The sequence below is a fragment of the Bombina bombina genome, chromosome 2, assembly GCF_027579735.1.
Source record: "Bombina bombina isolate aBomBom1 chromosome 2, aBomBom1.pri, whole genome shotgun sequence".
Lineage (NCBI taxonomy): Eukaryota > Metazoa > Chordata > Amphibia > Anura > Bombinatoridae > Bombina > Bombina bombina.
Genome location: NC_069500.1, coordinates 589,697,597 through 589,724,607, shown reverse-complemented (window position 1 = coordinate 589,724,607; position 27,011 = coordinate 589,697,597). Strand labels below are relative to the sequence as shown.

Sequence of the window (27,011 nt, the reverse complement as noted above, 5' to 3'; positions counted from 1 at the left end):
GCTGGGAAAATGATTGATTATACTTATGAAAAAAATTGCAGGATTATATAAATCAGGGTTTCTCAATGTCAGCATTCAGGACCCCTAACAGGACAGAAGTTCATGATATCAGCACAGGTTAAATAATTAGCTGATCAGTAACCATGGTTACTAACCTGCTCTCAGTCATCAGTTAATTATTTCATGTGTGATCTAGTTAAGATATCATGCAAATCTGACCTGTTAGGGTTACTTGAAGACTGCCATTGAGAAACACTAATACAGGTGAACTGGATATGCCTAAAATAGATTATACATAAATGATAATAACGTATAACCTGATCCTGTATTCTCTTACTGGAACTTGAAGATGTTTCTGTTTTGATTTGTCTTGTGAAGATTTTCTGAAAGTGCCACAAAGTTTCATTTTTGTCCTGGCAGTCAAAAAGCTTTCTGATGGTTTTGCAAATTCTGCAAACAAAACAATTAAATAAATACTAAGCATTTCTAGATTATTTTTGGAAGCAAATTGTGTTGGTGTCTGGAATACATTATGAGATCTCCTTTTACAGTATATAGATAAGCCTTGTAATTTAGTCAAAAAAGATCATCTTCCTGTAGTAATTCTGAAGATGCCTCTAGACTAGTCATAAGAAGACATACTGAAGTATGCCCACAGGCCAAAATATTTAAATGAGATGACTCTAGAGTCATTCACTGGATGTCCATGCTTTTGAAGCAATCAGGAAGATAATCTGCTAATCATTTTGAAGTTATCACCCAGAACGTTTTATCTTAGCTGAAGACTTTACAAGCCTGATGATATCTGATGATGTGAAAATGACTTCTAAAGTAGTTTAATAATCATCAAATGACTCCAGGATGGTCTCTAAAGAAATCCTGTTTGTTCTGGGAAATCATAGTCAACTAAAAACCAGCACCCGTCTCTATTTTTAATTTTGCTTAAAAGGGACAGTCGAGTCAAAATTAAACGTTCATGATTCAGACAGATCATGTCATTTTAAACAACTTTCCAATTTACTTTTATCATCAAATTTGCATTGTTCTCTTGTTATTCTTTGTGGAAAGCTAAATCTAGGTAGGTTCATATACTAATTTCTAAGCTCTTGAAGGCCACCTTTTAGCTGAATGCATTTGACAGTTTTTCACAGCTAGAGGGTGTTAGTTCATGTGGACCATATAGATAACATTGCTTTCAAGGGCTTAGAAATTAGCATATGAACCTACATTAAAAAAGTACAATAATCACTTGGTGAATAAATATGTGAAAATAAAAAGTGATAAACTAAATGATACACAAATATAAAAGTAACAATAATATATAGTGTATAAGGATATGGGTGGTCTGTGAGAGTCCTCCTCAATTTCAGTGATTCAAGTGATTCAAGAGGTTTCTTGCCTCAAAAAACAAAATAAGAAAAATATAGTGCAATACAATTTGGTAAAAAAGAAATATTATCTTCACGTTTGTAGTCCCACTTTGCTGAGCCTACCAGGCTCTAGGTACAGGTGCACAACCGGTTTTATACTGCCAGGTAACCAGTATATACCAACCGCAAACAGCTGCTTCAGAAAGATCCATTCTTGAGTCAGATTTACTTATTTTATACAGGCGTCTTGTTTTTTCCCCCTTTTTATCTATTTTTTGTTAGTAGTTTAAATTATTTATTATAATATAGTGACAGCTATTATAATTACATAGATGTGCTATAACTCCATTCACGTAATACCAGTTTGGTATGGTAATTTATATATCACATTCTGTTTATTTAATTATATGAAAACATATATGAATCATCTCCCTAAAGATCACAAATATATGGATTGTAAACTTGGGGAATTAAAAAATCCCATCTTAAAAATATACATATATATATATATATATATATATATATATATATATATATATATATATATATATATATATATATATATATATATATATAAGTATTCCACAGAATGCAGGCACTCATTTGGTCTTGATAAAATATAACAGTTTTATTTAGGCATAGTTAAAACGACATAACGTTTCGGCACCAGCTTGTGCCTTTGTCAAATGTCAGCAAAAACAACAAAAGAATATGCAACACACTTAAATTCGATATGTGTTGTATATTCTTTTGTTCTTTTTGCTGACATTTGACAAAGACACAAGCTGGTGCCGAAACGTTATGTCGTTTTAACTATGCCTAAATAAAACTGTTATATTTTATCAAGACCAAATGAGTGCCTGCATTCTGTGGAATGCTTGGATGATTTTTGGCAGAGCACCGTGGCATTAATGGAGTGGTGAGATTGTGCTTTCCCTCAAAGGAACTTTATATATATATATATATATATATATATATATATATATATTTTTTATTTTTTTTTATACAAGGGATAGGGTGCACACAGATAGAATAAAAGGGTAAAGCGTATTGTGCTGGCAATCCTAAATGAATATAATCAAATTAGTTAGAAAAGAGCTCTAACATATCAAAAGAGCTAAAGCGGATACCTGGCCGCACCAAAACACCCCTACAGTATACTAAGAAATGGCATCCTAAACAGGTGTGCTGAACATATACATTTTAATAAAAACATAGCCAAAAAAGGTACATGCTGAGAATGATGGCAACAACAAGATTACAACACACAAACAAAATAGCAAGCGTAGTGCACTACTGATAACTGTGAGCTAGCATATGCAAGGTTAATGTTGACTCATGAGAAAGTCCATCCCTAATACCGGGCACTTGAGTGTTAAAAACACACTCCGGTTGTAGATTAGACAGAATACCGTCCTTGATATCTCATTGGTGTATATTTGATCCGGTACCGGATTAGAGAATAATTAACCTAACATTAACCTTGCATATGCTAGCTCACAGTTATCAGTAGTGCACTACGCTTGCTATTTTGTTTGTGTGTTGTAATCTTGTTGTTGCCATCATTCTCAGCATGTACCTTTTTTGGCTATGTTTTTATTAAAATGTATATGTTCAGCACACCTGTTTAGGATGCCATTTCTTAGTATACTGTAGGGGTGTTTTGGTGCGGCCAGGTATCCGCTTTAGCTCTTTTGATATGTTAGAGCTCTTTTCTAACTAATTTGATTTTATATATATATATATATATATATATATATATATATATATATATATATATATATATATATATATATATATATATATATATATGTATGTATATATAAAAAAATCCCACCTTAAATTAAACAATTATAACCATTATAGAAATAGAACAGAATGTATCTTGATCTGAAGTGATTACGAAAATGCTGGATACTAATCAAACAAATACACAATATAAACTTGTTGTCTTCACCTAGTAAAGATACATACATATGTACATTGTATTAGAACTTGCAACATTTCATAATATATAAATACGCTGTTTCTGTACCCGGTACACTCAAAGCAAAGTAATATTCTCTGAACATAATTCATTGTAAAGGTTGCACATAGATTTTATGTACAAGTTATTATAAATGTGTCTATATAAGTATTCCAAAGTGTTTTCAGGTTTTTCCTAACTATGTACAAGCACAGATATCACATCATAGAAAAAAGCAATAACAATTCAGTTTACCCAAACAAACTATTTATACATGAGGACTGTACAGATTGGGACTTTGCTCTTTTTAAAGATGGAGGATGCAACTCCGGATCAGTGAAATGATAACCAATCACAAAAGAATGACATCAGTATTTAGGACCAATAGGAGGACTTTTCACCCTATATCAACTCTAGGGAATCAGACGCACACCATCCATCCTACGCTTACGGTGAAAACGTACGTCAGGAACATTAACTGAACACCACTATACACTGTTTATAAGTAAGGTTGCCAGGACAGGTATTGAGAGATTACTACTTACCCAGGGGGAACTAGCTAAGCCGGTGTGGCACGCTATTTCTCTCCATCTTACCAAACGATAAGTTATCTCTCCCACTTAAAGCTCTGCTAGTGGTTCGATACCAGAGTGACTGTATACTTTGACGTATAAATGTGTGGCTTTCAATGATTTTATGTATTTTAAATAAAAAAAATGTTTACCTAAAGCAGCGGTTTGCGATTGGTATATACTGGTTACCTGGCAGTATAAAACCGGGTGTGCACCTGTACCTAGAGCCTTGTAGGCTCAGCAAACTGTGAGTAACCCCTTGGTGGGTTAACAAATGTGAAGATAATATTTCTTTTTTACCAAATTGTATTGCACTATATTTTTCTTATTTTGTTTTTTGAGGCAAGAAACCACTTGAATCACTTCAATCACTGAAATTGAGGACTCTCACAGACCACCCATATCCTTATACACTATATATTATTGTTACTTTTATATTTGTGTATCATATGAGCCTACCTAGGTTTAGCTTTCAACAAAGAATACCAAATTTGATGATAAAAAAATGGAAAGTTGTTAAAAATTGCATGCCCTATCTGACTCATGAAAGTTTAATTTTGACTAGACTGTCCCTTTAATAGAAAGAAACAGCTTTAGAGAGTGAGTGAGGAAGAAAATTCAGAGGGTAAAGGGAGTGGAAATCAAAAGAGAGAAAGAGGAGTGACACTTACGGCGAGATTACGAGTTTTCCCTCACTGCTCACCTACAGACAATGCTGGTATTACGGGTTTTTACAAACCCGGCATTAGCCGCAGAAAAGTGAGTGGAGAGCAAAATTTTGCTCCACATCTCACCTCAATACCAGCGCTGCTTACGGTAGTGGTGAGCTGGCAAAACGTGCTCGTGCACGATTTCCCCATAGGAATGAATGGGGAAGAGCCAGCTGAAAAAAACCTAACACCGGCAAAAAAGCTGCGTAAAGCTCCTAACGCAGCCCCATTGAGTCCTATGGGGAAATAAAATTTATGTCTACACCTAACACCCTAACATGAACCCGAGTCTAAACACCCCTAATCTTACACTTATTTACCCCCAACATCGCCGACACCTACATTTTATTTATTAACCCCTAATCTGCCACCCCCAATGTCGTTGCAACCTACCTACATTTATTAACCCCTACTTACCTATAAAATAAACCCTAAGATAGCTACAATATAACTAATAGTTACATGGTAGTTAGTTTAGGATTTATTTTTATTTTACAGGCAACTTTGTATTTATTTTAACTAGGTAGAATAGTTATTAAATAGTTATTAACTATTTAATAGCTACCTAGTTAAAATAAAGACAAATTTACCTGTAAAATAAAAACCTAACCTAAGTTACAATTACATCTAACACTACACTATAATTAAATTAAATTAAATCCCTAAATTAACTACAATTAAATACAATTAAATACAATTATCTAAAGTACGAAAAAAACCTGTAAAAAAAAAGTACAATACCCCTCCAACATTAAAACCCACCACTCCCGCAAGCGTTTTCAGCCTCGCTAGCCTCACCAGTCCTTATGTTACCTAACAAAAACCATACTGCACTTGCGTTGCAGTTGGCGCAACACTTGTAATCCATGTCTTGGTTTCCTTTGTTAAAAAGCATACCTAAATAGGCTCAAAAGCTGGAAGCTAGCTGCTGATTGGTGACTGGACATATATGCCTCTTATAATTGGCTTAGCAATGTATTCAGCTAGCTCCTAGTAATGCATTGCTACCAATAGAATGAAGCAAAATTGATAATAGAAGTAAGCTGGAAAATTGTTTAAAATTGTATGTCTTATCTGAATCATGAAAGAAAATGTTTGGGTTTCCTGTCCCTTTAAATAAGTAAGGAACTTAAAACCTCATTAGTTTAGGATGTGAGGATGCAGATATATATATATATATATATATATATATATATATATATATATATATATATATATATATATATATATTGTATAGTTTAACCCCTTCACCCAATCCAACATAGATCTACATCATGTGGTACATAGCCCCGCATACAACATAAAGTATATCTACGTCTGACATTTTGGAAGCTCAAGCTGTCTCAGTAGTCAAGTGACAACTAGGACTTGCTGTTTGTGGGCTTCAGGCATCTAATCGTGCTCCCTTACCATATGAAGCCAGATTTGCTGGTCGTTACAAACAGTGACACTCTCAATAACGATCATCCGTTGGTACTGGTAAAAGGTGCAGGAGGGAAGGAGGGAGGTGGGTGGGTGGCTCATTGGAGGAGAGTGGGAAGGCATTGTTCCCTACACTATGGCAAAAAAGTTTTTTGAAGGAAGAGGGAGGGATGGGGCCCTGCACTACAGAACTGAATATAGATTGATATTATCTATAATATATAACGTGATCGCTTAAAGGGGGGAGGTGGAGAGGGGAAACCCTACACTACAATTTTTTTTCTTTAATTAAAATACACTAATTTAGCTGCCAGAGATAAAGATGGTGAGAAACAAGTGGGGGGGGGTAGGGAGCTGTTTGGGGGCGGATCAGGGAGGTAGAAGGGTGAGGAGGGAAGCCAACACTACAGAAAATAAATATAAACTACTTTAGTATTAAACAAAAAGAAAAATAAAACAAAAAGCCCTAAACTGCACACTGGCAGAAGATCAGTGGGTAGGACGTGTCAGGTAGGAGGGTAATCACTGCACTACAATATATTTTACCCATAACAGCTAACTGATTAACCCCTTCATTGCCAGGAATTTTAGAAGTGTGGTGTGCAGCTGCAATTACCAAAAACCAATAGCAAAACCATGCATGCTTGCTATTTCTAAATAATTAGGATCCCAGAGAAGCTTTTACAATCATTTATCTTATGACTGAAGTAGTTGTGTGTAAATAATTTCAGTGAGAAACCCAAAGTTTGCAAAAAAGTTAACTTTTTTTATATGATCATATTTGGTGGCCAAACAGTGCATCTGATAATGGGCCTAGATTAATACATTAGGTTGTCTACTTTAGAAATATATATAGTTTTGGGGGTTAATTGTGAGAATTTGGGCAGCTCTGCTATAACAAATAAGAGTTAGCCTATTGTATCATTTTAAATATAGCTGCAAAAAAAGCCCTTAAAATGATCAAAAATAATAAATATATACGTTTTTGTCTTTGCTAAATCAGAGAATGCCAATAAACAAATTGTACTATTATTCTTTCTACAGTTACAGTTGCAGGTTTGTGTGGAATGTGATAATCTTTATATATATATATATATATATATATATATATATATATATATATATATATATATATATATATATATATATATATATATATATATATATATATATATATATATATATGTGTGTGTATATATATATATATTCTTTACCTTTTTGGGTCATTTTGCAATAATTTCTGAATTTTGTGAATAAATAGCTAATTGAAACTATCATTCTCTGAAAGCTCGCTTTATTTTGGGCACGTTTTTAATTTGGGCACGTTTTTCTCTGAAAATCACCGTAGCCAAGGAGATATGTGCAAATATGGGGAAGATCATCTGCATAAAGTGCTAATTGCAAAGAGGGCTTAGGGTCAAAATCCCATTGAACAACAATTGAAACTTGAAATTTCCCTACTTTTTTGCATTTTGTGAGAACAGGACTATATTGTTAAAAATACATTATACACTAAGTAAATTTTATGAGTGCAGTATTAAAGTTATTTCTGACCTCCATCTAGTGATGGGTGCCACCATGTTTAAATCTAGCTTTTACTAAATTCCAGTGCTAATATGTTTGCATATGTGCAGCAACTTTCTTTCAGTTACCTGCAGTGTAACCTAGATTCCAAGATGGCTGCACCCATAATTTGAAGGAGGTGCGTGAAATGTTTTCAGTGTCTAATGTCTCTTTAACTCTGCTATTCTGCTGTTTAGTAAACTAAATATGTTTTTCACTCAATTTCTATATACATACATCATTACACTTTCTAATGCAGGTAAAGGACCATCAGTTGCAACTAATTAAACTGTTATAATACAAAACATAAGCCACAGACAATGTTCCACTGATATTCACATGTAACCTGTTTTAGAGGATATTCTTTAAAACATTAGCAACCACAGAGGAGATAACACTTAACAATTTTTTTCTCTAACTTCAATATTATCAGACAAAACCTAATACAAAAACTGATAATCAAAAATCTTTCTCAGAATTGTCAGCCGTACATAATGATACCAGCCATTCAATAAAACCCTTGGCAAGCTATGTCAGTGCATATGTGACTGAATAAGAAATCACACAGCATTAAAGGCCATATTGATTAATATCTGCAATATTGTGCATATGATACTATATACTGTACACTTTATCCAAGCCACAAAGTAAACACTTATAGAACCTCAGAAGGACATTATGTTATCCAGTGAAATTACTCTATTCAAATTGCTTAAAGTGATTGCAAAGTTTAATGATTTAAAGCCCAGTATTTAAAAATAATCTTAAAAACAGGGGCACGTTAAGTCATTAAACTTTACAAAGACACTTCTTTTTTTAAATACTTATTTTGTTACGGTAAACATACCAACGATCCTCTGCCGTATTTCCTTATGCATTTAGCATATTGATGAGGATTCCATCTTTCTCCAATAGTTGCGTGCCCCATAAGCTGGACGCCAAAGGGGGCATGCTACGATTGGGGGAAGCTGGATTTGTCATCAATATGCTCAATACAGAAGGAGATGCGGGCAGAGAATCGGCGTTATGTTTACCTTAATGAAATGGGTTAACGTATGTATTTTAAAAAAAGAAGCGTCCCTGTTTTTAAGATTATTTTTAAATACTGGGCTTTAATTCATTATACTTTACAATCACTTTAAAACTGCAAAACTGTGAATATATATATATATATATATATATATATATATATATATATATATATATATATATATACTGTATATATCTGGTGGTGTACAGTTAGCATATGTGTATTGCATTTGGATTTCTATCTCTGCATGTTCATATACACTATAAATACTGATCTTTCAATGTTACTCACTTGTTACTATAATTTCCTACTAATAATATTCCAGTCTTACTAGTTTCACTCTCAGTCCTGTCTTTATATGTAACACTTTTAACATTTAACATCTTTTTAACCCTTTTGATACATTTTCAATTGCAACTTGCTAGTACCACAAAACTAATCAGTATTTCTCCAGATCTAACATTTCCCCATTCCAAACCATCAGGACTGCTATACGAAAATATTATAAGGCAGCTTGGATAATATTTAAACTTCTTTTTCTAAACCGCTGCAATCCATTAGAATATTCACAGTTTGATTTAGTAAACCGATCAAATTATGATTACAATATAAAAAGAAAAACTGGCTGAACACATAAAAAACTGTAAAGGCTTCTGCCAGGGGTATTTATGAAGACTGCTTTATGGGTTTAAATAACTTTACTTTTGAGATGTGTGCAATTGGCTGTTTCAATGGGGTAACACTGCCACTGTACTCTGGAGCAGAGGAAAACAAATTCTCTGGAGTGATAAATCATTTTTCACTATCTGGCAGTCGGATGGAAGATTCTGGGTGTGGCGTATTCCAGGAGAATACTACCTACTTTTGTCTACTGTAAAGATTGGTGGAGGAGAGATTATGGTCCGGGGCTTTTTTTCTTTGCATTTGGGCTAGGTGCCTTAGTTCCAATGAAGGCTCATCTTAACGCTACAGGGTACAAAGACATTTTAGACAATTAAGTGCTTCCACCTTTGTGGCAACAGTTTGAGGAAGGCCCTTTCCTGCTCCAACATGACTGTGCCCCTGTGCACAATCACAAAGCGAGGTTCAAACATTAGTTTGGTGTTGAGGAATTTGAGTGTCCTGCATAGAGCCCTGACCTCAACCCTACTTAACACCTTCTGGATGAAATGGAACACCAGTTGTGAGCCAGACCTTCTCATCCAACATCAGTGCCTAATCTCAAATGCTTTTTTAGCTAAATGGGCACAACTTCCCACAGAAACAGTCTAAAATCTTGCGGAAAGCCTGTTATAGGTATTAAGTGGGGACCAACTTCATATTAATTGGATGTCCAAAATGCTCCTATAGGTGTAATAGTCAGGTTTCAACATAACTGACCGTCAAATTTACACTTGTCCACTAACCCAGGACAAGTAAGAAGTTGCAATGCAGTATCTTTAACATTGAGTGGATTAGTAACTTTTTCCTCTGGACTAGTAGTTTTTCTTCCTTGACTTGTAAACTATAGTCATATGTTTCCACCTTAGCCTGACTATCTATCTGTCTGTCCTATCTGTCTGTCCTTGGGTTATGTTAGATACATTTTTCACATACTACTAGCACATTTCTAGAAATAATGCTGCACATATACTAAAATCATAAGTACCTTTTATTGTTTTCCCTTCTGTCTTATCTTTATGGCATTTAGAACTGCTTTTTCGGAAATTACTGTTTCTGTGGAGAGGGTTAATCCAAAATGAGGTACTTGGTTGGGGGAATAAACCAGACTCCGAGCTGTCACTGCTATTTCTCGATTTATCAGAGTTAAATGAAAACAGTTTTGATTTTTTGCTCTTCACTTTTCTACGACAGGAGCTATATTTGCGTTCTATATCATAGACCGGATGTGTGCAAAGTTGCTCGCTTTTCTCATTGACAAAAACATCAATTTCACCTTCTTCTGAAAATGCCCAGTTCACATAACCAACTCCTGATTTTGTATCATGGTAATTACCTGATGTTTCAATAGAAACAGTTCTAGATAATGGATCAGATGCACTTTTACTCACTGTGACAGTGTGTACATCAGTTACATGTACTGCTGGAATTTCAACAACATTTTGACCTGTTGTCTTTTCATTGACCTGTTCCTTGACCTGGTTACCATGGTTGCATTGATCAGTTTGTATGGCACATTCCATCTCTTTGCTTTTTTGTTTCATTAATCCATTTTTCAATTTAACTTGCATATCTGGACATGACAGCTCTAAACCTGGCTCATTAGGAGTTGATCCCACTGGACAAGAAGGAACAAGGAGAAAGTTCCCGTACTGAGGAGCTGACTTGCTTTCAGATGACACTCCTGAAGTAACAGTATCACTTTCTGTTTCATTTTCCTCTGCTTCACAATTTCCTTGATCCTTGCTTATTTTCTGAGGAGGACTATGGCATTCTGATGGCCACTGACTTGTTGCCAAAGTTTTGAGAAGTGAAGGTGGCATACTGTAATAATTGTATTCTCTGTTGTTCTGAGGATATGTGACATTACTCCAACTCTGTGCTATTTTTCTACTAGGCAGATTCCTCTTGTAGTTTAAGAAAGCATCTTCCTCTTGTAAATAATCCACGGCTGATATAACTTTTAATGTGTCCACAGTCAAAGCAGAGAGATCCTGCAGATGACCTAGCTGACTGTCCAAAGAAATCAAAGCATCCTTGATGTAAAACACTTTTTCATTCACTTCTTTAAGTTGCATGAACATCTCTTCAGCTCTGGGTAAGTGGAAATAAGATATGATAAGAAAACATTGCAATGTTACATTCTGGATGGTTTAATATATTAAAGAGATATTTCACTTTTTTTTTCTAACATGCACATGAAATAGAAGCAGTTAAAAATAATAAAAACATTTTGTGTGAAAAAGTTTTAAGCAAAAGTTGTTTAAACCTAAAGTAAAAATAACTGTTCTATCCCTTTTAAATAGAACAGAGAAAAAAAATCTAAGCATCCCATCCATTTAAACTTTCATGATTCAGATATGGAGGCCTATTTAACAAAGGTCTGTCGGACCTGATCTGACAGTGCGGATCATGTCCGACAGACCTCGCTGAATGCGGAGAGCAATACGCTCTCCGTATTCAGCATTGCACCAGCAGTTCTTGTGTGCTGCTGGTGCAACGCCGCCCCCTGCAGATTCGTGGCCAATCGTCCGCCAGCAGGGGGGTGTCAATCAACCCGCTCAGAGCAGGCGGACAGGGTTATGGAGCAGCATTCTTTAGAAACAAGGGCCCTCAATCTCCATTCGGAGCTTGATAAATGGGCCTCATTGCATCTAACTTTCCAATTTACTTCCATTAAAAAAAATGTGCAGTCTTTTTATATTTGCACTTTTTGAGTCACCAGCTCCTACTGAAAATGTGCAAGAATTAACAGAATATACATATATGCATTTGTTATTGGCTAATGGTTGTCACATGGTACAGGGAGAGTGGAAATAGACATAACTGAAATTTGTTAGAAAAAAATCTACTACTCATTTGAAGTTCAGAGTAAGTGCTATTGCATTGTCTTGTTATCTTGCATGTGTTGCTTATGCAAATCTAATGTATTTACTGGTCCTTTAAATAAGGAATTGAGCCTCAGGGGGCAGGTTACCTCTCATTTGTTGCACGGATTCTCTCACTATCGCTAGAATGCATGGTTTCATTTTTCTCGTGAAAATAGGTTTCCACACATTTCTCTTCAAAATCATGAAGTTTTCTCAATTCATCATCGCTAAGGTCGAGTTCTAAATAATGACAAATAAATAATCCTTACTGTAATGAGATATAAACAAATAGAATTGTAATCTTTAAAATCCAGAAAATAAAATCGCAAGCATCAATAACAAATGAATCGGATAAGATTGCAAATAACACATTGGGGCCCATTTACTATGCCCTGAATGAGGCCAACTCGCCCTGTTACCGTGCGAGCCTTCAGGTTTGCCAGAAACAGCAGTTAAGAAGCAGCGGTCTTTAGACTCCTTAATTGGATCCGCCGCCTCTGAGCGGCGTATAGCAATCAATACAATAGGGTTGATTGACACCCCCTGCTAGCGGACGATTGGCCACAAATCTGTAGGGGGCGGCATTGCACAAGCAGTTCACTGGAACTGCTTGTGCAATGCTGAATGCCGACACCATATGCTGTCCGCATTCAGCGATGTCTGCCGGACATGATACACTGCAGCGTAACATGTTTGCCAGACATTGTTAAATCGGCCCCATTGTACTCATAATAAGTATTTTATCAGTGACAACATTGGTATGACGATAGAGACCAGCATTCACAAAGAGCTTTGACCATTCTAATGCTACTTTATTTAAAGGGATATAAAACCCCAACCTTGTCTTTGTGACTCAGACAGAGCAAACCATTTTTAAACAGTTTTCAATTCACTTCTATTATTGAATTTGCTTCATTCCTTTTCATTGAACAGATACCTAGATGTCCGGGGCACTACATAGCAGGAAATAGTGCTGCAAATGCATAATATTCAAAGCATAACAATGCAAAGCTATTGCCATATAGTGCTCCAGACGCGTGTACACACCTGAGCTTACGTCCCTGCTTTTCAACAAAAGATACCAAGAGAACAAAAAATATGATGATAGAAGTAAATTAGAAAGTTGTTTAAAATTGTATGCTCTATCTGATTCATGATAGAAAAAAATTGGGTTTCATGTCCCTTTAAAGGGACATGAACCCCAACATTTTGATCTCATTATTCAGACAGAGCATACAAATTTAAACACCTTTTTTGCTTTACTTGTATTATCAAATTTGCTTTATTCTCTTGGTATCTTTTGTTGAAGAAGCAGCAATGTACTACTGTGAGCCTACACATCAGGTGAGCCATTGACATAAGGCATATATGTGCAGCCACCAATCAGCAGCAAGCTCCCAGTAGTGTATTGCTACTCCTGCGCCAACCAATGTATGATTTTCAAAAAAGGATTCCAAGAGAATGAAGTCAACTAGATAATAGAAGCTGTTTGCATGCTCTGTCTGAATCGTGTGAGTTTAAATTTTGACTTTACTGTTAGGTTCCAGTTTGAAACAGTGCAAGTAATTGGTCTTCTGTTTCTTTTTTTGTTACATGATTATCATGTTCAATTGGAATGAATTAGTGTTTATTTCTTGATTCATTGAATAAAGTGTTGATAAAATATCTGTTAGAAAAAGAATAAATAAAAAAATAAAAGCAATGAGCACTACATAATATGAAAAACATTGAACCTATTCCTTGATATTAATACAGCTAAATATTTTATGGCAATATAAAGACAATAGTGAATAGACTGTGACAAAATCCATAAAAGAAAAATCATTTCAAGTTGTAGCAATTACGAAACACATCCATAAGGTGGCACTGTTGCTCCATTGTAAAAGTAACTGTAAAAATCTGACAGCACTTTTCATTTTATTAATTGTGCCATAAACCATGGTTTTCCTATAGAACACTAAGGAGCTTGATCTTATTATGCTATGATGAAAAATGAGACAGGATTTGTATGGTTTCAGATTATATTTAAAACTCCTTGCTGTAAAAATGTAAATATCAGCTAGTTAATTCATATTGAAATGATCAAAATAGATAAAAACAGGAGAAATAAAGTTATTGTAAAGTTTATTGATTTTAAAATACTTTTAAAAACAGGGGCACTTTAAGTCATTAAACTTGACAAAGACGCTTCTTTTTTAAAAATATTTACCATTTCGTTATGGTAAACATACCGCCGTTCCTCCGCCCGCATCTCCTTTTGTATTTAGCATATTGATGCCGAATCTTGCTTCCTCCAATTGTTGTGTGCCCCACAAGCTGGACGCCAAAGGGGGCACGCAAAGATTGGAGGAAGCCGGATTCGTCATTGAATCGGATTGTGTAAGAAACATTAAACAACTTACTTGTTTTCCTGCTAAATGAGTACTTATAAACTCTGTGTAGCCATTGCCTGTAGCTAGATAAGGAAGCTACCATTACAAAGCTTAAAGGGACATTAAACCCAAAAAAATGTATTTCATGGTTTAGAAAGAGCATGCAATTTTAACCCCTTAAGGACCAGCGACGTACCCTGTATGTCGCTCGCCTTTTTTTGGGACTTGATTGTTTTATAGCGCGGTCTTGCCACCAGCGTTGAGACTGCTCTATTCCACAAAGCCTGCTGGAGGGAGAGCATTAATAGTGTGTTCTTGCTAGACTTGTGCTATTATGTCCTGAAAAAACCCTTAACGACCAGTGACATACAGGGTACATTGTGGTCATTAAGGGGTTAAACAACTTTCTAATTTACTTCTATTATCTAACATGCTTCATTCTCTTGGTATTCTTTGCTGAAAAGCATATCTAGATAGGCTCAGTAGCTGCTGATTGGTCACTGCACATAGATGCCTTGTGTGATTGGCTCACCAATGTGTATTTCTATTTATTCAACAAAGGATATCTAAAGAATAAAGCAAATTAGATAATAGAAGTAAATGTGAATGTTGTTTAAAATTGTATTCTCTATCTGAATCATGAAAGAAAATGTTTGGGTTTAATGTCCCTTTAAGTTCTACTGTTCCATGAATTGTGCAGAAAAAGAGGCCTATTTATCAAATGTCTGTCGGACCTGATCCGACAGTGTGGATCAGGTCCGACAGACATCGCTGAATGCGGAGAGCAATACGCTCTACGTATTCAGCATTGCATCAGCAGCTCACAAGAGCCGCTGGTGCAACGCCGCCCCCTGCAGACTCGCGGCCAATAACAGCAGGGAGGTGTCAATCAACCCGATCATACTCGATCGGGTTGAATTGTGGCGATTCCTGTCCGCCTGCTCAGAGCAGGCGGACAGGGTTATGGAGCAGCGGTCTTTAGACCGCTGCTTCATAACTGCTGTTTATGGCGAGTCTGAAGATTCGCCAGAAACACAGACCCACAAGCTTTATACGGAGATTGATAAATGGGCCTCAAAGTCTTCTTCTGAGCATTGGTACTAAACTGACTCTTCTCTAGAGCCTCAACACACTGCAGCTCCTGACCAGTACATGACGGGCGATTGCTAGCTACATGTATATGCCATTTTTATTGGCTCACCAGCTATGCCCTGGTCAGGAAATACAATGTGTTGCAGGCCCCAAAAGGAACTTTAGTTATGTGCTTAACCCCATTGTGAGGGGTTAACACGTAGGTAGCAAAGGATACTAATGCAAAAATTACAGGCTTTAAGAAACTAGAGCTCTAATTTATTGTAACAAATTAGAACTCCTGAAATACAGTATTGAGATGCCAGATAAATTCATTCTAAAACATTTCAGTAATAGTTTATCTTACTCAGTCCAACATCAGCTTCATCCTGGTCAAGTTCACTCAGAGAACGATGATGACAAAGACGGTTAATAAGAAGACAGATATGGCTCAACAAGATAAAAGGCGGTGGTAACCACGGCTTCTCATGGTATGTCATGATATATCGGTATCGGTTATATTTCCAAAGCTTGTGTGAGATATTTTTCATTGCCATATATACATTGCTGCACACAAAAAAACATTATTATTTAATGAGGAGAAATTGTTCCTTATTAAGTCCTATTTCTGTTTTTTAAAGCTGATGTTTCCATCAACAATATGTTTTATGAATAGTAAAATAATATCATGATCTCAGTGATTCTCACACTCATACACAATGTTATAACCCCAACCCAATGACTGAACTAATCATTATTACATGTCTCTATGACGTTCCTGTATGTGATTATTCATCAATTATTTAGTTTGCACAATTCTGCTCTAGTGGAGACAGTGACACTCCCCACAATAAAAAAGTGTTTTTTTTTTTATTTTGAAGTACAGTAATATTTGTTTTTAAAAAAAAAAAATTAATTGTAATACATTTTAAAATGCCCACATCTAAATGCAAGAATAATTACTCTAATGCCCTCTAACTATTAAATTTAAACAGGGAAAACCCTAACACACTTTTTCAGATACATTATTTTAAAGGGAGATTAAACACTTTGAGATTGCAATTTAAAATGTTTAAATATACATAGTAAAAAAAAAAATCCCCTTAAAAGTAAGTTCAGACTCTGCACAGTCACTGTTTGCACACTTTAGTTACCCATTTATAATGACCTGAGCAGAGAAAGCGATCTAGTTAACAACATGGGTGGTCCCCATTGCTACAAGGACACTAACACTTGACACTTATTTTTTTTCAATATTTAAACAACTAATATACTTTAACAAACACATCTGCATTTTATTCCAAGGCTAATCTTTGCTTTGTATACATAATTCTATCTAGCATATATTTAGTGTTAAATTCCCCTTTTACAACAAAAACAATGTTCTACATTGTTCTACATAACTACTCAGATCTTGTCAGTTACCTACTTAAAAAAGGCAATCAGCAGATTGACCATAATGATGTATTGAATGAAAAGGTAGACAGCTTGAAGGAATGGTGTGATGAATGCACCAGGGGGACATTCTGGATCTTTTTCACAAGCTTGAAATAAACAATATCATAAACATTAGTATTCCAGCTATAAAAATAAACAAAGAATGCATCACAATATTGTTTCTGCTGATAAGAAGATATTTTCCCAACAACACATACAATGAAGTGCACCTGACCTTTAAAATTATATAAAAGTATAAAAAGAAAAAAAAAAACAATGTGTTGGAGAATTTTATTATTGCATTATTTTTTTTATTTTTTTTAAAAAAAGGTTAAACACATAGTTACAGTTAGCCTCAGGGCAGCAATGTACTACTGGGACCTAACTTAACACATCTGGTAAGCTCTTGACAAGAGACTTATGTGCGCATCCAACGATCACCAGCTAGCTAAAATTAGTGCATTTCTGCTCATTAGTATATCTAGATATCCTTTTCAACAAAGGATACAAAGTGCAAATCTAATTTTGAAGTTTATGTTCCTTCAAAAACCTATACCAAAAAACAAGATGTCACTGCCCATGCCAAAAACGGCGATATTCTTTTTTGATGACGATTAAATAGTGACAAATAAAAAAATGATATTGAAACTTCATCAATTAAATGTAAAAACACAAAAAAATGTACAAGACATCACCAGTTGAAACATGCAGAGACAGAGAAAACCGTCAGTAGAGGAAATAATTTGGTTTTCGGTGATCAACAACCATTATTTGTCGTAATCTGTGCTGTTGTTGGTAAATTAAGTTTGATTATTTGGGAAGTTATTAAGCTCAGCTGTGTTTGACTCAAAAAGATTATGATCATTTTGCTAAAAATGTATTGTATAATCCTTTTTTTTTATATTGAACAAGAACTTCAGAAAGATTAGCATTGAAGCCTAAAAGAGATATTCAGACATATGAAAAAAAATACTTATAAATATTAATCTATATATTATTATTTCATATGATAAAAAAACATATATCTAATACTCAAATAGAACAATATTTTGATTTACCATCGATTTCCGAAGCATAAACTTCACCAAACATCATCCAATATGGTTGAAATACGATATCGCGGGCAAGAGTCCAAGAAGGGGATTCATTAGGAGAGAGAATAGCTTTCCTTGCCACTCCAAATGATAGCAAAACTATAGCCATTATAATGACTATGCCAAACATGTTTGAAGTCTGAAATAAAAAAGGCATTTTATTTATATTCAGCTTTGAGAACAAACCAGTAAAACATTTTTGCTATTTTTTAGTTTCAGTTTTTATTTTATAAGAGATTCTTGTTGCTGATTTTCTATCTAACTGCTGTCAGAAAATGTACTGGTGACTTGCAGGGTAGAATATTTCAGTTGGAGTCACTTTTCTGTACTTACCAATAGCTTAAACGGTTAATTTGTGGTTATTACATTGTGAACATCAGCATACAATAAAAAGAAACAGCTACGTTTTATACACTTTTTTTAGGACAAGATCCCAATAGAGACTTTGTTTATTGATAGCATAAAGTGACAAGGTACTAGACATTGACTACCCTTTCACTATATATTTGCACATAATCACAATCCTGTTAGCAATAGGTTGACAGCTGTGTTGAGAGAGACACAATTAATGCGGACAGCTACACATTTCTGAGAGCTGCAAAAATCCCTTCTCCATTACACCTCCCTTGACCTGGTGTAAAGTTTTTAAACCAGCTGCAAAATAGGCTAAACTAATCTTCCTACATTAGAAAAGTCTATGATGGTCTTACACCAAATACCACAATTATCCCTAACATCCAAGCTCAACTTGCAACCCTGGCCCCCAATTAGACCCACACACAGCAAATCCTTCCAACACCTCCAATAATGACCCACTATCACAAATGACTTCTAATACACAAGGGGCTCTTCTACTCTAACCCCAATATTGTAACCCTACCACATCCAATGAACCACACTAACACAAACCTCATAACAAAACCCCCAAAAGCCAATGGATCCCCCAACGTGACCTCTATGCCCCATAAACCTCCTTAAAGTGTGTGAGACCCTGCTGCATACCTAAGAAAGCCCCTAAACCAAGTACCTCCTCTTCCAGCCTGTAGACCACCACCCAAAAAGAAAACCCACTCAAATAATAAAAAAAAAACTCACCCTGCTCTTCCTCACTGTGAACTTGATCCTAGTCTAGTTACCCTTTAATTAATAGTTTAATTTTAAAACAATACTAACTTATCAGAAGTATAGAGGAAGGCTGGCCAAATAATGTGAGTGTTTATATATATATATATATATATATATATATATATATATATATATATATATATATATATATATATATATATATATATAAACACACAGAGGAAGTCTAGCACTCACTTGCAAGTACTCAGATAAAAATAAAAGTAGAACTGGAAGAATTAGTTAACGCATCTGGCCAAATGGGACAAGCCCAGGTACCACCTCAATGTCTCTCCCAAAACCTGGGTCCCTAATACAGCCATACAACGCAAGCTCTAAATCAAACAAACTAGGAACAAGTGAAGGGTGCACAGGCTTATGTAATCACACTAGACATATACAAAGCACTGAAAGGGACTGCACTGTCAAGCTGGACTGGGTACACATCTTATGACCCTGCAACATGCACAGCCCTGGGTGCTCAATAGCACTCACAGGTAGTTGTACCATCCCCAGAGTCCCAGGCAGTTAACCCCAGACAAGTCTGGGTGCAAGGCCCATAGGGAAAATTACAAAACAAATTAATACAACACACAGAGGAAGTTTAGTATATACTGTATACATTTATATACATATACATTTTTTATCAAACCACTACCTTATTGGCTATTGTAGGATACTATTTTTTACTGCCAATAGTGACTGTTACAAAATCCCATTGGTATTGTGTTTGCATAAATAAAATAAACAAATGATGGCACCACATTTGGCATAAAATACAAGCACAAGTCAGAGGGTTTTAATGGGGAAACTGAAGGGATTCCTCTTTAACAGTGTGTGTGTGTGAGAGATATGAATGCCCCCAAAAAAAAAAACCTGGCTCCTAGATATTTGGCCTGGCTCCTAGATGTTGAACTTAATCGTTGAGCCCTGTATTAAAAATAAAATCCCATACACAACATACCCTCTTGGCAGGGACCACCACCTGGCACTTGAGCGTCACTGACTACTAATATTATTATTGTTTATGTATTAAGCGCCAACATTTTACGCAGTACTATACAAAGGTTTATTACAATCATAAGGGTACAATACAATGAGACATTATGTTAGACTATACACTGTACATTACTGCACTTACAGTACAATGACAAACATAAGTAAAAAGAGAGCAGCGTCATATGCAACATCTGTTATACACCGTGCTTGTGTTCATGTCATTGATGCTTAGCTTAAAGGGACAACAACAACAAAATCTAGATAGATAGAACAATTTTAAACAACTTTCCAAATTACTTCTATTGCCAATGTTGCTTCATTCTCTTGGTATCCTTTATTTAAGGAGCAGCAATGCACTACTAGAAGTTAGCTGAACACATTGGTAAGCCAATGACAAGAGGCATATGTATGCAGCCACCAATTAGCAACCAGCTACCTGTTCCTGAGCCTACCTAGGTTTGCTTTTCAACAAAGTATATTAAGAGAATTAAGCAAATTAGGTAACAGAAGTCGTTTGGAAAGTTATTTAAAATGGTATGCTCTATCTCAATCATAAAATACATTTTTGCAACCTGCAATACAGCAATGGTCCGGTTTGAACACAGCTGATAAGCCATACAGGGAAGCATATGTGTGGCCGTCAATAACCAATCATTTCCAGCTCATAAGTGCATTGCCACTCCAGAGCTGACTTTAAGCTTGTGTTTAATCCTTTGCGGGGATTAAACACACAGGTATCTGTAAGTAATAAAGCCCTTAGAAATGCTCTTGCACAATTTTTGTCATTGCCCCTTTATCCCCTTGTAAGTCAATTTTGAACTATTGTGTACATTTTTTTTTTTATATAAAATGTATTTTTTTAGTTTGTTAAGTGAGCAACAAAGTACTTACCATCTTTCCGATCATGGTAATGTAGGGCCCAGCTTGCTGATTTACTGCAAAAAAATCCAGAAGCCTTATATACCAAAAAATGATATCCAGACAATAGATTAGCCGCCCTGCTGTTTGGAGAGGTGGGTCAGCCCAACGCAGGCCAAAACCAATTGCAAACAAGATGATAGCTATGGAGTCTGTCAGATTCCAGTATTCGTTAATCCACACCTTCACTTTTTGACTGAACTTGCCCGGCTCTGACATGAATACCTGAGGAAGCGACAGTAGCATTTAGGGTAGGTTTCTAAGATTAGCTAAAAAGTGAGACAACTTCAAGTGAGAGAACAATTCTAGAACTGCCATAGAATGTTAATATACAATATAGCCAGATATATTGTTTCAATAACCTGCATTGTGATTAAAGGACCAGTCAACACATTAGATTTGCATATTCAACAAGTGCAAGCTAACAAGACAATGCAATAGCACTTAGTCTGAACTTCAAATGAGTAGTAGATTTTTTTATAACAAATTTCAAAGTTATGTATATTTCCACTCCCCTTGTACCATGTGATAGCAATCAGCCAATCACAAATGCATAAACGTATAGTCTGTGAATTCTTGCACATGCTCAGTAGGATCTGGTGACTCAAAAATTGTAAATATAAAAGACTGTGCACATTTTTTTTAATTGAAGTAAATTGGAAAGTTGTTTAAAATTACATGCTGTATCTGAAAGTTTAATTTAACCTGAGTGTCCCTTTAACCGGCATCCATAACTTCCCTGATGTCATACCTATATGTGAGGTCATCTTAATAGCATCTCTCTTCCATGTTATTTATTAATTATGTACATTCTAACTTTGTTTCTTTCTTTCCTCCAGCACTGAAGTAAGCATCTGTAAAATGTGAAGTACTGAAAGAATGGAAGTGATATACAGCGGGGGGCTACATATAACAATTCTTTTATGTTTATCATAGTTTGTGTGTTTGGCTTCTAAAGGGCCATGATCACGTTTTTTGGGTTATGCAGAAGGACAATGATCTAAAGCACAAGAGGGTTCACCTAAGAACAATTTAAAAGAAACAGACTTAAAGGGACATGAAACCCAGTTTCTTTCATGATTTAGATACTAGAGTATACAATTTTAAAATCAGAATCATGAAAGAAAAAAAAATGCGTCTTTCATGTCCCTTTAATGTTTTGGAGATGTTGTGGTAGGAACTTAAATCTGCAGCTGAAGTCTCAAAACCCTTCAATGTCACTGAATTACAGCAATTCTACAAAAAAGAGTGCGCCAAAATCCCTCCACAATTCTGTGAAAGACTGATTAACAAGTATAGGTGGTGCTTGGTTATAGCTGTTGCTACTAAAGGCTGCACAAGCAGTTACTAAATTCAGGGGGGCAATTTATTTTCCATACAGGGTTGGTTAGTGTTGGATATCTTGTTTCCTTAAATAAATAAATAAATAACATTTTAATTTAAAACAGAATTAATTGCTAATTGCTAAAGTGAAATTAATTGACTAATAATAATTATCTGTATTATTAGAAGGTGATTACAAAAGTGTTAATGTAAATGTTTTTTTTTTTCATTGTACAATATAATTAGCACAAAAAAATATACATATTTGCCAAATCATTAGCTAAATTCTTATGATGAGTAAAAAAAAGATTTGATGTTTCTGTACAGGGATAGGCAAGGTGTCCGTGACTTGCCTTTGCAGTGTCCGCCACAACCTTAGTTTATCTTTTCTTGATGATTAAATAATAAGAATAAAAAAAAATATGTAGTGTGAATAAAGTTAGTGGCTTGTCAAGAGACTGCTAGCGATATTGGGTGATAAGTTATGGAATAAATAAAGCCTGAGTGAAATACTAGATGTGTATCTGCCTCTGTATAATAGCACCCAGCTCTATACAAAGACACAGTAGTGACACTGGTACATGCGTATAGCCATAGGAGGGCTGGTTATAGGATCAGTGGTATCTGCATCAGTATAATAACACCCAGAGCTATATAATGACACAGTAGTGACACTGGCACATGCGTATAGCCAGACAATGGCTATTTATAGAGTCAGTGGTATCTGCATCAGTATAATAACACCCAGAGCTATATAATGACACAGTAGTGACACTGGCACATGCGTATAGCCAGACAATGGCTATTTATAGAGTCAGTGGTATCTGCATCTGTATAATAGCACCCAGAGCTATATAATGACACAGTAGTGACACTGGCACATGCGTATAGCCAGACAATGGCTATTTATAGAGTCAGTGGTATCTGCATCTGTATAATAACACCCAGCGCTATACAAAGACACAGTAGTGACACTGGCACATGCGTATAGCCAGACAATGGCTATTTATAGAGTCAGTGGTATCTGCATCTGTATAATAACACCCAGCTCTATACAAAGACACAGTAGTGACACTGGCACATTTGTATAGCCATAGGAGGGCTGGTTATAGGATCAGTGGTATCTGCATCAGTATAATAGCACCCAGAGCTATATAATGATACAGTAGTGACACTGGCACATGGGTATATCAAGACAAGGGCTGGTTATACGGTCAGTGGTATCTGCATCTGTATAATAACACCAAACACTATATAATGACACAGTAGTGACACTGGCTCATGGGTATAGACAGAGGAGGGCTGGTTATAGGATCAGTGGTATCTGCATCAGTATAATAATACCCAGCACTATATAATGACACAGTAGTGACACTGGCACATGGGTATAGCCATAGGAGGGATGGTTATAGGGTCAGTGGTATCTGCATCAGTATAATAACACCCAGCACTATATAATGACACAGTAGTGACACTGGCTTATGGGTATAGCCAGATGAGGGCTGTTATAAGATCAGTGATATCTGCATCATTATAATAACACCAAGAACTATAAAATAATGTTTTTAATTTCAAATGTACCTTGGTGTCCTTCACTAAGGTCTGTACTTTAGAAAATGTCCCCCACAGCCTTTGTCTGTGCCTATCCCTGTTTCTGTATAATATACATTTACTGATAAAACCCTATGACTTTATGCCCTTTGTTTTGGGCTATTGAACTGTCCCAATGTTTATGGTTCTCTGGTGGAATTTTTTAACCCCTTAATGACCACAGCACTTTTCCATTTTCTGTCCGTTTGGGACCAAGGCTATTTTTACATTTTTGCGGTGTTTGTGTTTAGCTGTAATTGTCCTCTTACTCATTTACTGTACCCACACATATTATATACCGTTTTTCTCGCCATTAAATGGACTTTCTAAAGATACCATTATTTTTATCATATCTTATAATTTACTATAAAAAAAATTATAAAATATGATGAAAAAATTGAAAAAAACACACTTTTTCTAACTTTGACCCCAAAAATCTGTTACACAACCAACAAAAAACACCCATGCTAAATAGTTTCTAAATTTTGTCCGGAGTTTAGAAATACCCAATGTTTACATGTTCTTTGCTTTTTTGCAAGTTATAGGGCCATAAATACAAGTAGCACTTTGCTATTTCCAAACCACTTTTTTTTAAAAAATTAGCTAGTTACATTGGGACACTGATATCTTTCAGGAATCCCTGAATATCCCATGACATGTATATATTTTTTGTTTTTTGTTTTCTGAATATCCCATATCCCATGACATGTATATATTTTTTGTTAGAAGACATCCCAAAGTATTGATCTAGGCCTATTTTGGTATATTTTATGCCACCATTTCACCCGCCAAATGCGATCAAAAAAAAAAAAAAAAAAGTTCACTTTCTCACATTTTTTTTTTACAAACTTTAGGTTTCTCACTGAAATTATTTACAAACAGCTTGTGCAATTATGGCATAAATGGTTGTAAATTTTTCTCTGGGATCCCCTTTGTTCAGAAATAGCAGACATATATGGCTTTGGCGTTGCTTTTTAGTAATTAGAAGGCTGCTAAATGCCATTGCGCACCACACGTGTATTATGCCCAGCAGTGAAGGGGTTAATTAGGGAGCATGTAGGGAGCTTTTTTTGGTAATTTTAGCTTTAGTGTAGTGTAGTAGACAACCCAAAGTATTGATCTAGGCCCATTTTTGTATATTTCATACCACCATTTCACCGCCAAATGCGATAAAATAAAAAATAACGTAAATTTTTTCAAAATGTTAGGTTTCTCACTGAAATAATTTACAAACAGCTTGTGTAATTATGGCACAAATGGTTGTAAATGCTTCTCTGGGATCCCCTTTGTTCATAAATAGCAGACATATATGGCTTTGGCGTTGCTTTTTGGTATTTAGAAGGCCGCTAAATGCCGCTGCGCATCACATGTGTAATATGGCTAGCAGCGAAGGGGTTAATTAGGTAGCTTGTAGGGTTAGTTTTAGCTTTAGTGTAGAGATCAGCCTCCCACCTGACACATCACCCCCCATGATCCCCCACCCCACAATTGTCCCCGCCATCTTAAGTAATGGCAGAAAGTCTGCCAGTACTAAAATAAAAGGCATCCTTTTTTTCTTTCTTTTTTTCCCTTTGCATATTTATATATGCTGCTGTGTAGGATCCCCCCTTAGCCCCCAACCCACCTGTCCCCCCCAAACAGCTCTCTAACCTCCCCCTCTACCTTCTTGGCAGCCATCTTGGGTACTGGCAGCTGTCTGCCAGTACCCAGTTTACAGTATATAGTATCAATTTTTTTATTTATTTTTTCTGTAGTGTAGCTTCCCCCACCCCCCAAGACCAATGTTGGCAACTATGCCACCCCTCCCAGATCCCTTAGATTAGTTTTTGGGGCATTTCCCCCCCCCTTTCTCCCACTTATACTTTGTGTTTTCTGTAGTGTAGCGGTTCCCACCCGCTCCCTCGCCGTGCACGTGCCCGCCGCCCCCGTGTACGTGCGCGTGCCCGTGCATGCCCTCGACTGTCTCGCCCCCGATCCCGCCCCCCTCTCAGGCTCAGAACCCATCGATAGCCGCACACCCGCCTCCCACTGCAGCTCCCACCCACCAACGAATGCGGCCATCGATGTCCGGTGTAGAGAGGGCCACAAAGTGGCTCTCTCTGCACAGGAGGGGTAAAAAAAATTATTGCAGGATGCCTCCATATCGAGGCATCCTGCAATAACCGGAAAGCAGCTGGAAGCGATCAGGATTGCTTCCAGCTGCTTTCCAAACCGAGGGCGTACGACATACGTCCTCAGGCGTTAACTGTATTTTTTCTGAGGACGTATGGCATACGTCCTCAGTCATTAAGGGGTTAAAGGGACAGTCAAGTCCAAAAAAAACTTTCATGTTTCAAATAGGGCATGTAATTTTAAACAACTTTCCGTTTTACTTTTATCACCCACTTTGCTTTGTTCTCTTGGTATTCTTAGTTGAAAGCTAAACCTTGGAGGTTCATATGCTAATTACTTAGACATTGAAGGCCGCCTCTAATCTAAATGCATTTTGAGCTCATGCACGTGAACTTACCCTGGAGACTGCTCTGATTGGCTAAAATGCAAGTCTGTCAAAAGAACTGAAATAAGGGGGCAGTCTGCTGAGGCTTAGATACAAGGTAATTGCAGAGGTAAAACGTGTATTATTATAACTGTGTTGGTTATGCAAAACTGGGGAATTGGGGAATAAAGTAGTAGAGACTTTTATATGTATTTTTGCCAAATGCATTAAATTGTATTAGGAATGTGGCCACATCCTTTTCTTGTGTTCTTTTATATAAATATATATTGACAATAGTTTGACCATATTTATTTGGCTATACTACTTTACCATTTATAATTTTATTTTATTTTTTATCTTAATTTGGCTCTTTTTGAAAACTCTTTCCTTTTTTTGTTTTTTTTCATATATGTTTCTATATTTGGGAGAATTACAGTTGTGTGAGG

General features: G+C 35.9%; 1 protein-coding gene across 1 annotated transcript in view; it reads right to left on the bottom strand.

Moving 5' to 3' along the window:
- TRPM6 (transient receptor potential cation channel subfamily M member 6) overlaps positions 1-27,011 on the bottom strand; it is a 327,340-nt gene that overhangs the window by 192,627 nt on the left and 107,702 nt on the right. Inside the window, exons 21-27 of the mRNA XM_053699972.1 lie at positions 21,150-21,401; positions 18,102-18,276; positions 17,036-17,150; positions 15,974-16,173; positions 12,271-12,403; positions 10,282-11,387; positions 338-450 (exon numbers count right to left, since the gene is read on the bottom strand). Of these exons, the coding sequence (XP_053555947.1) occupies positions 338-450; positions 10,282-11,387; positions 12,271-12,403; positions 15,974-16,173; positions 17,036-17,150; positions 18,102-18,276; positions 21,150-21,401 (2,094 nt within the window). The remainder of the gene's footprint in view (positions 1-337; positions 451-10,281; positions 11,388-12,270; positions 12,404-15,973; positions 16,174-17,035; positions 17,151-18,101; positions 18,277-21,149; positions 21,402-27,011) is intronic.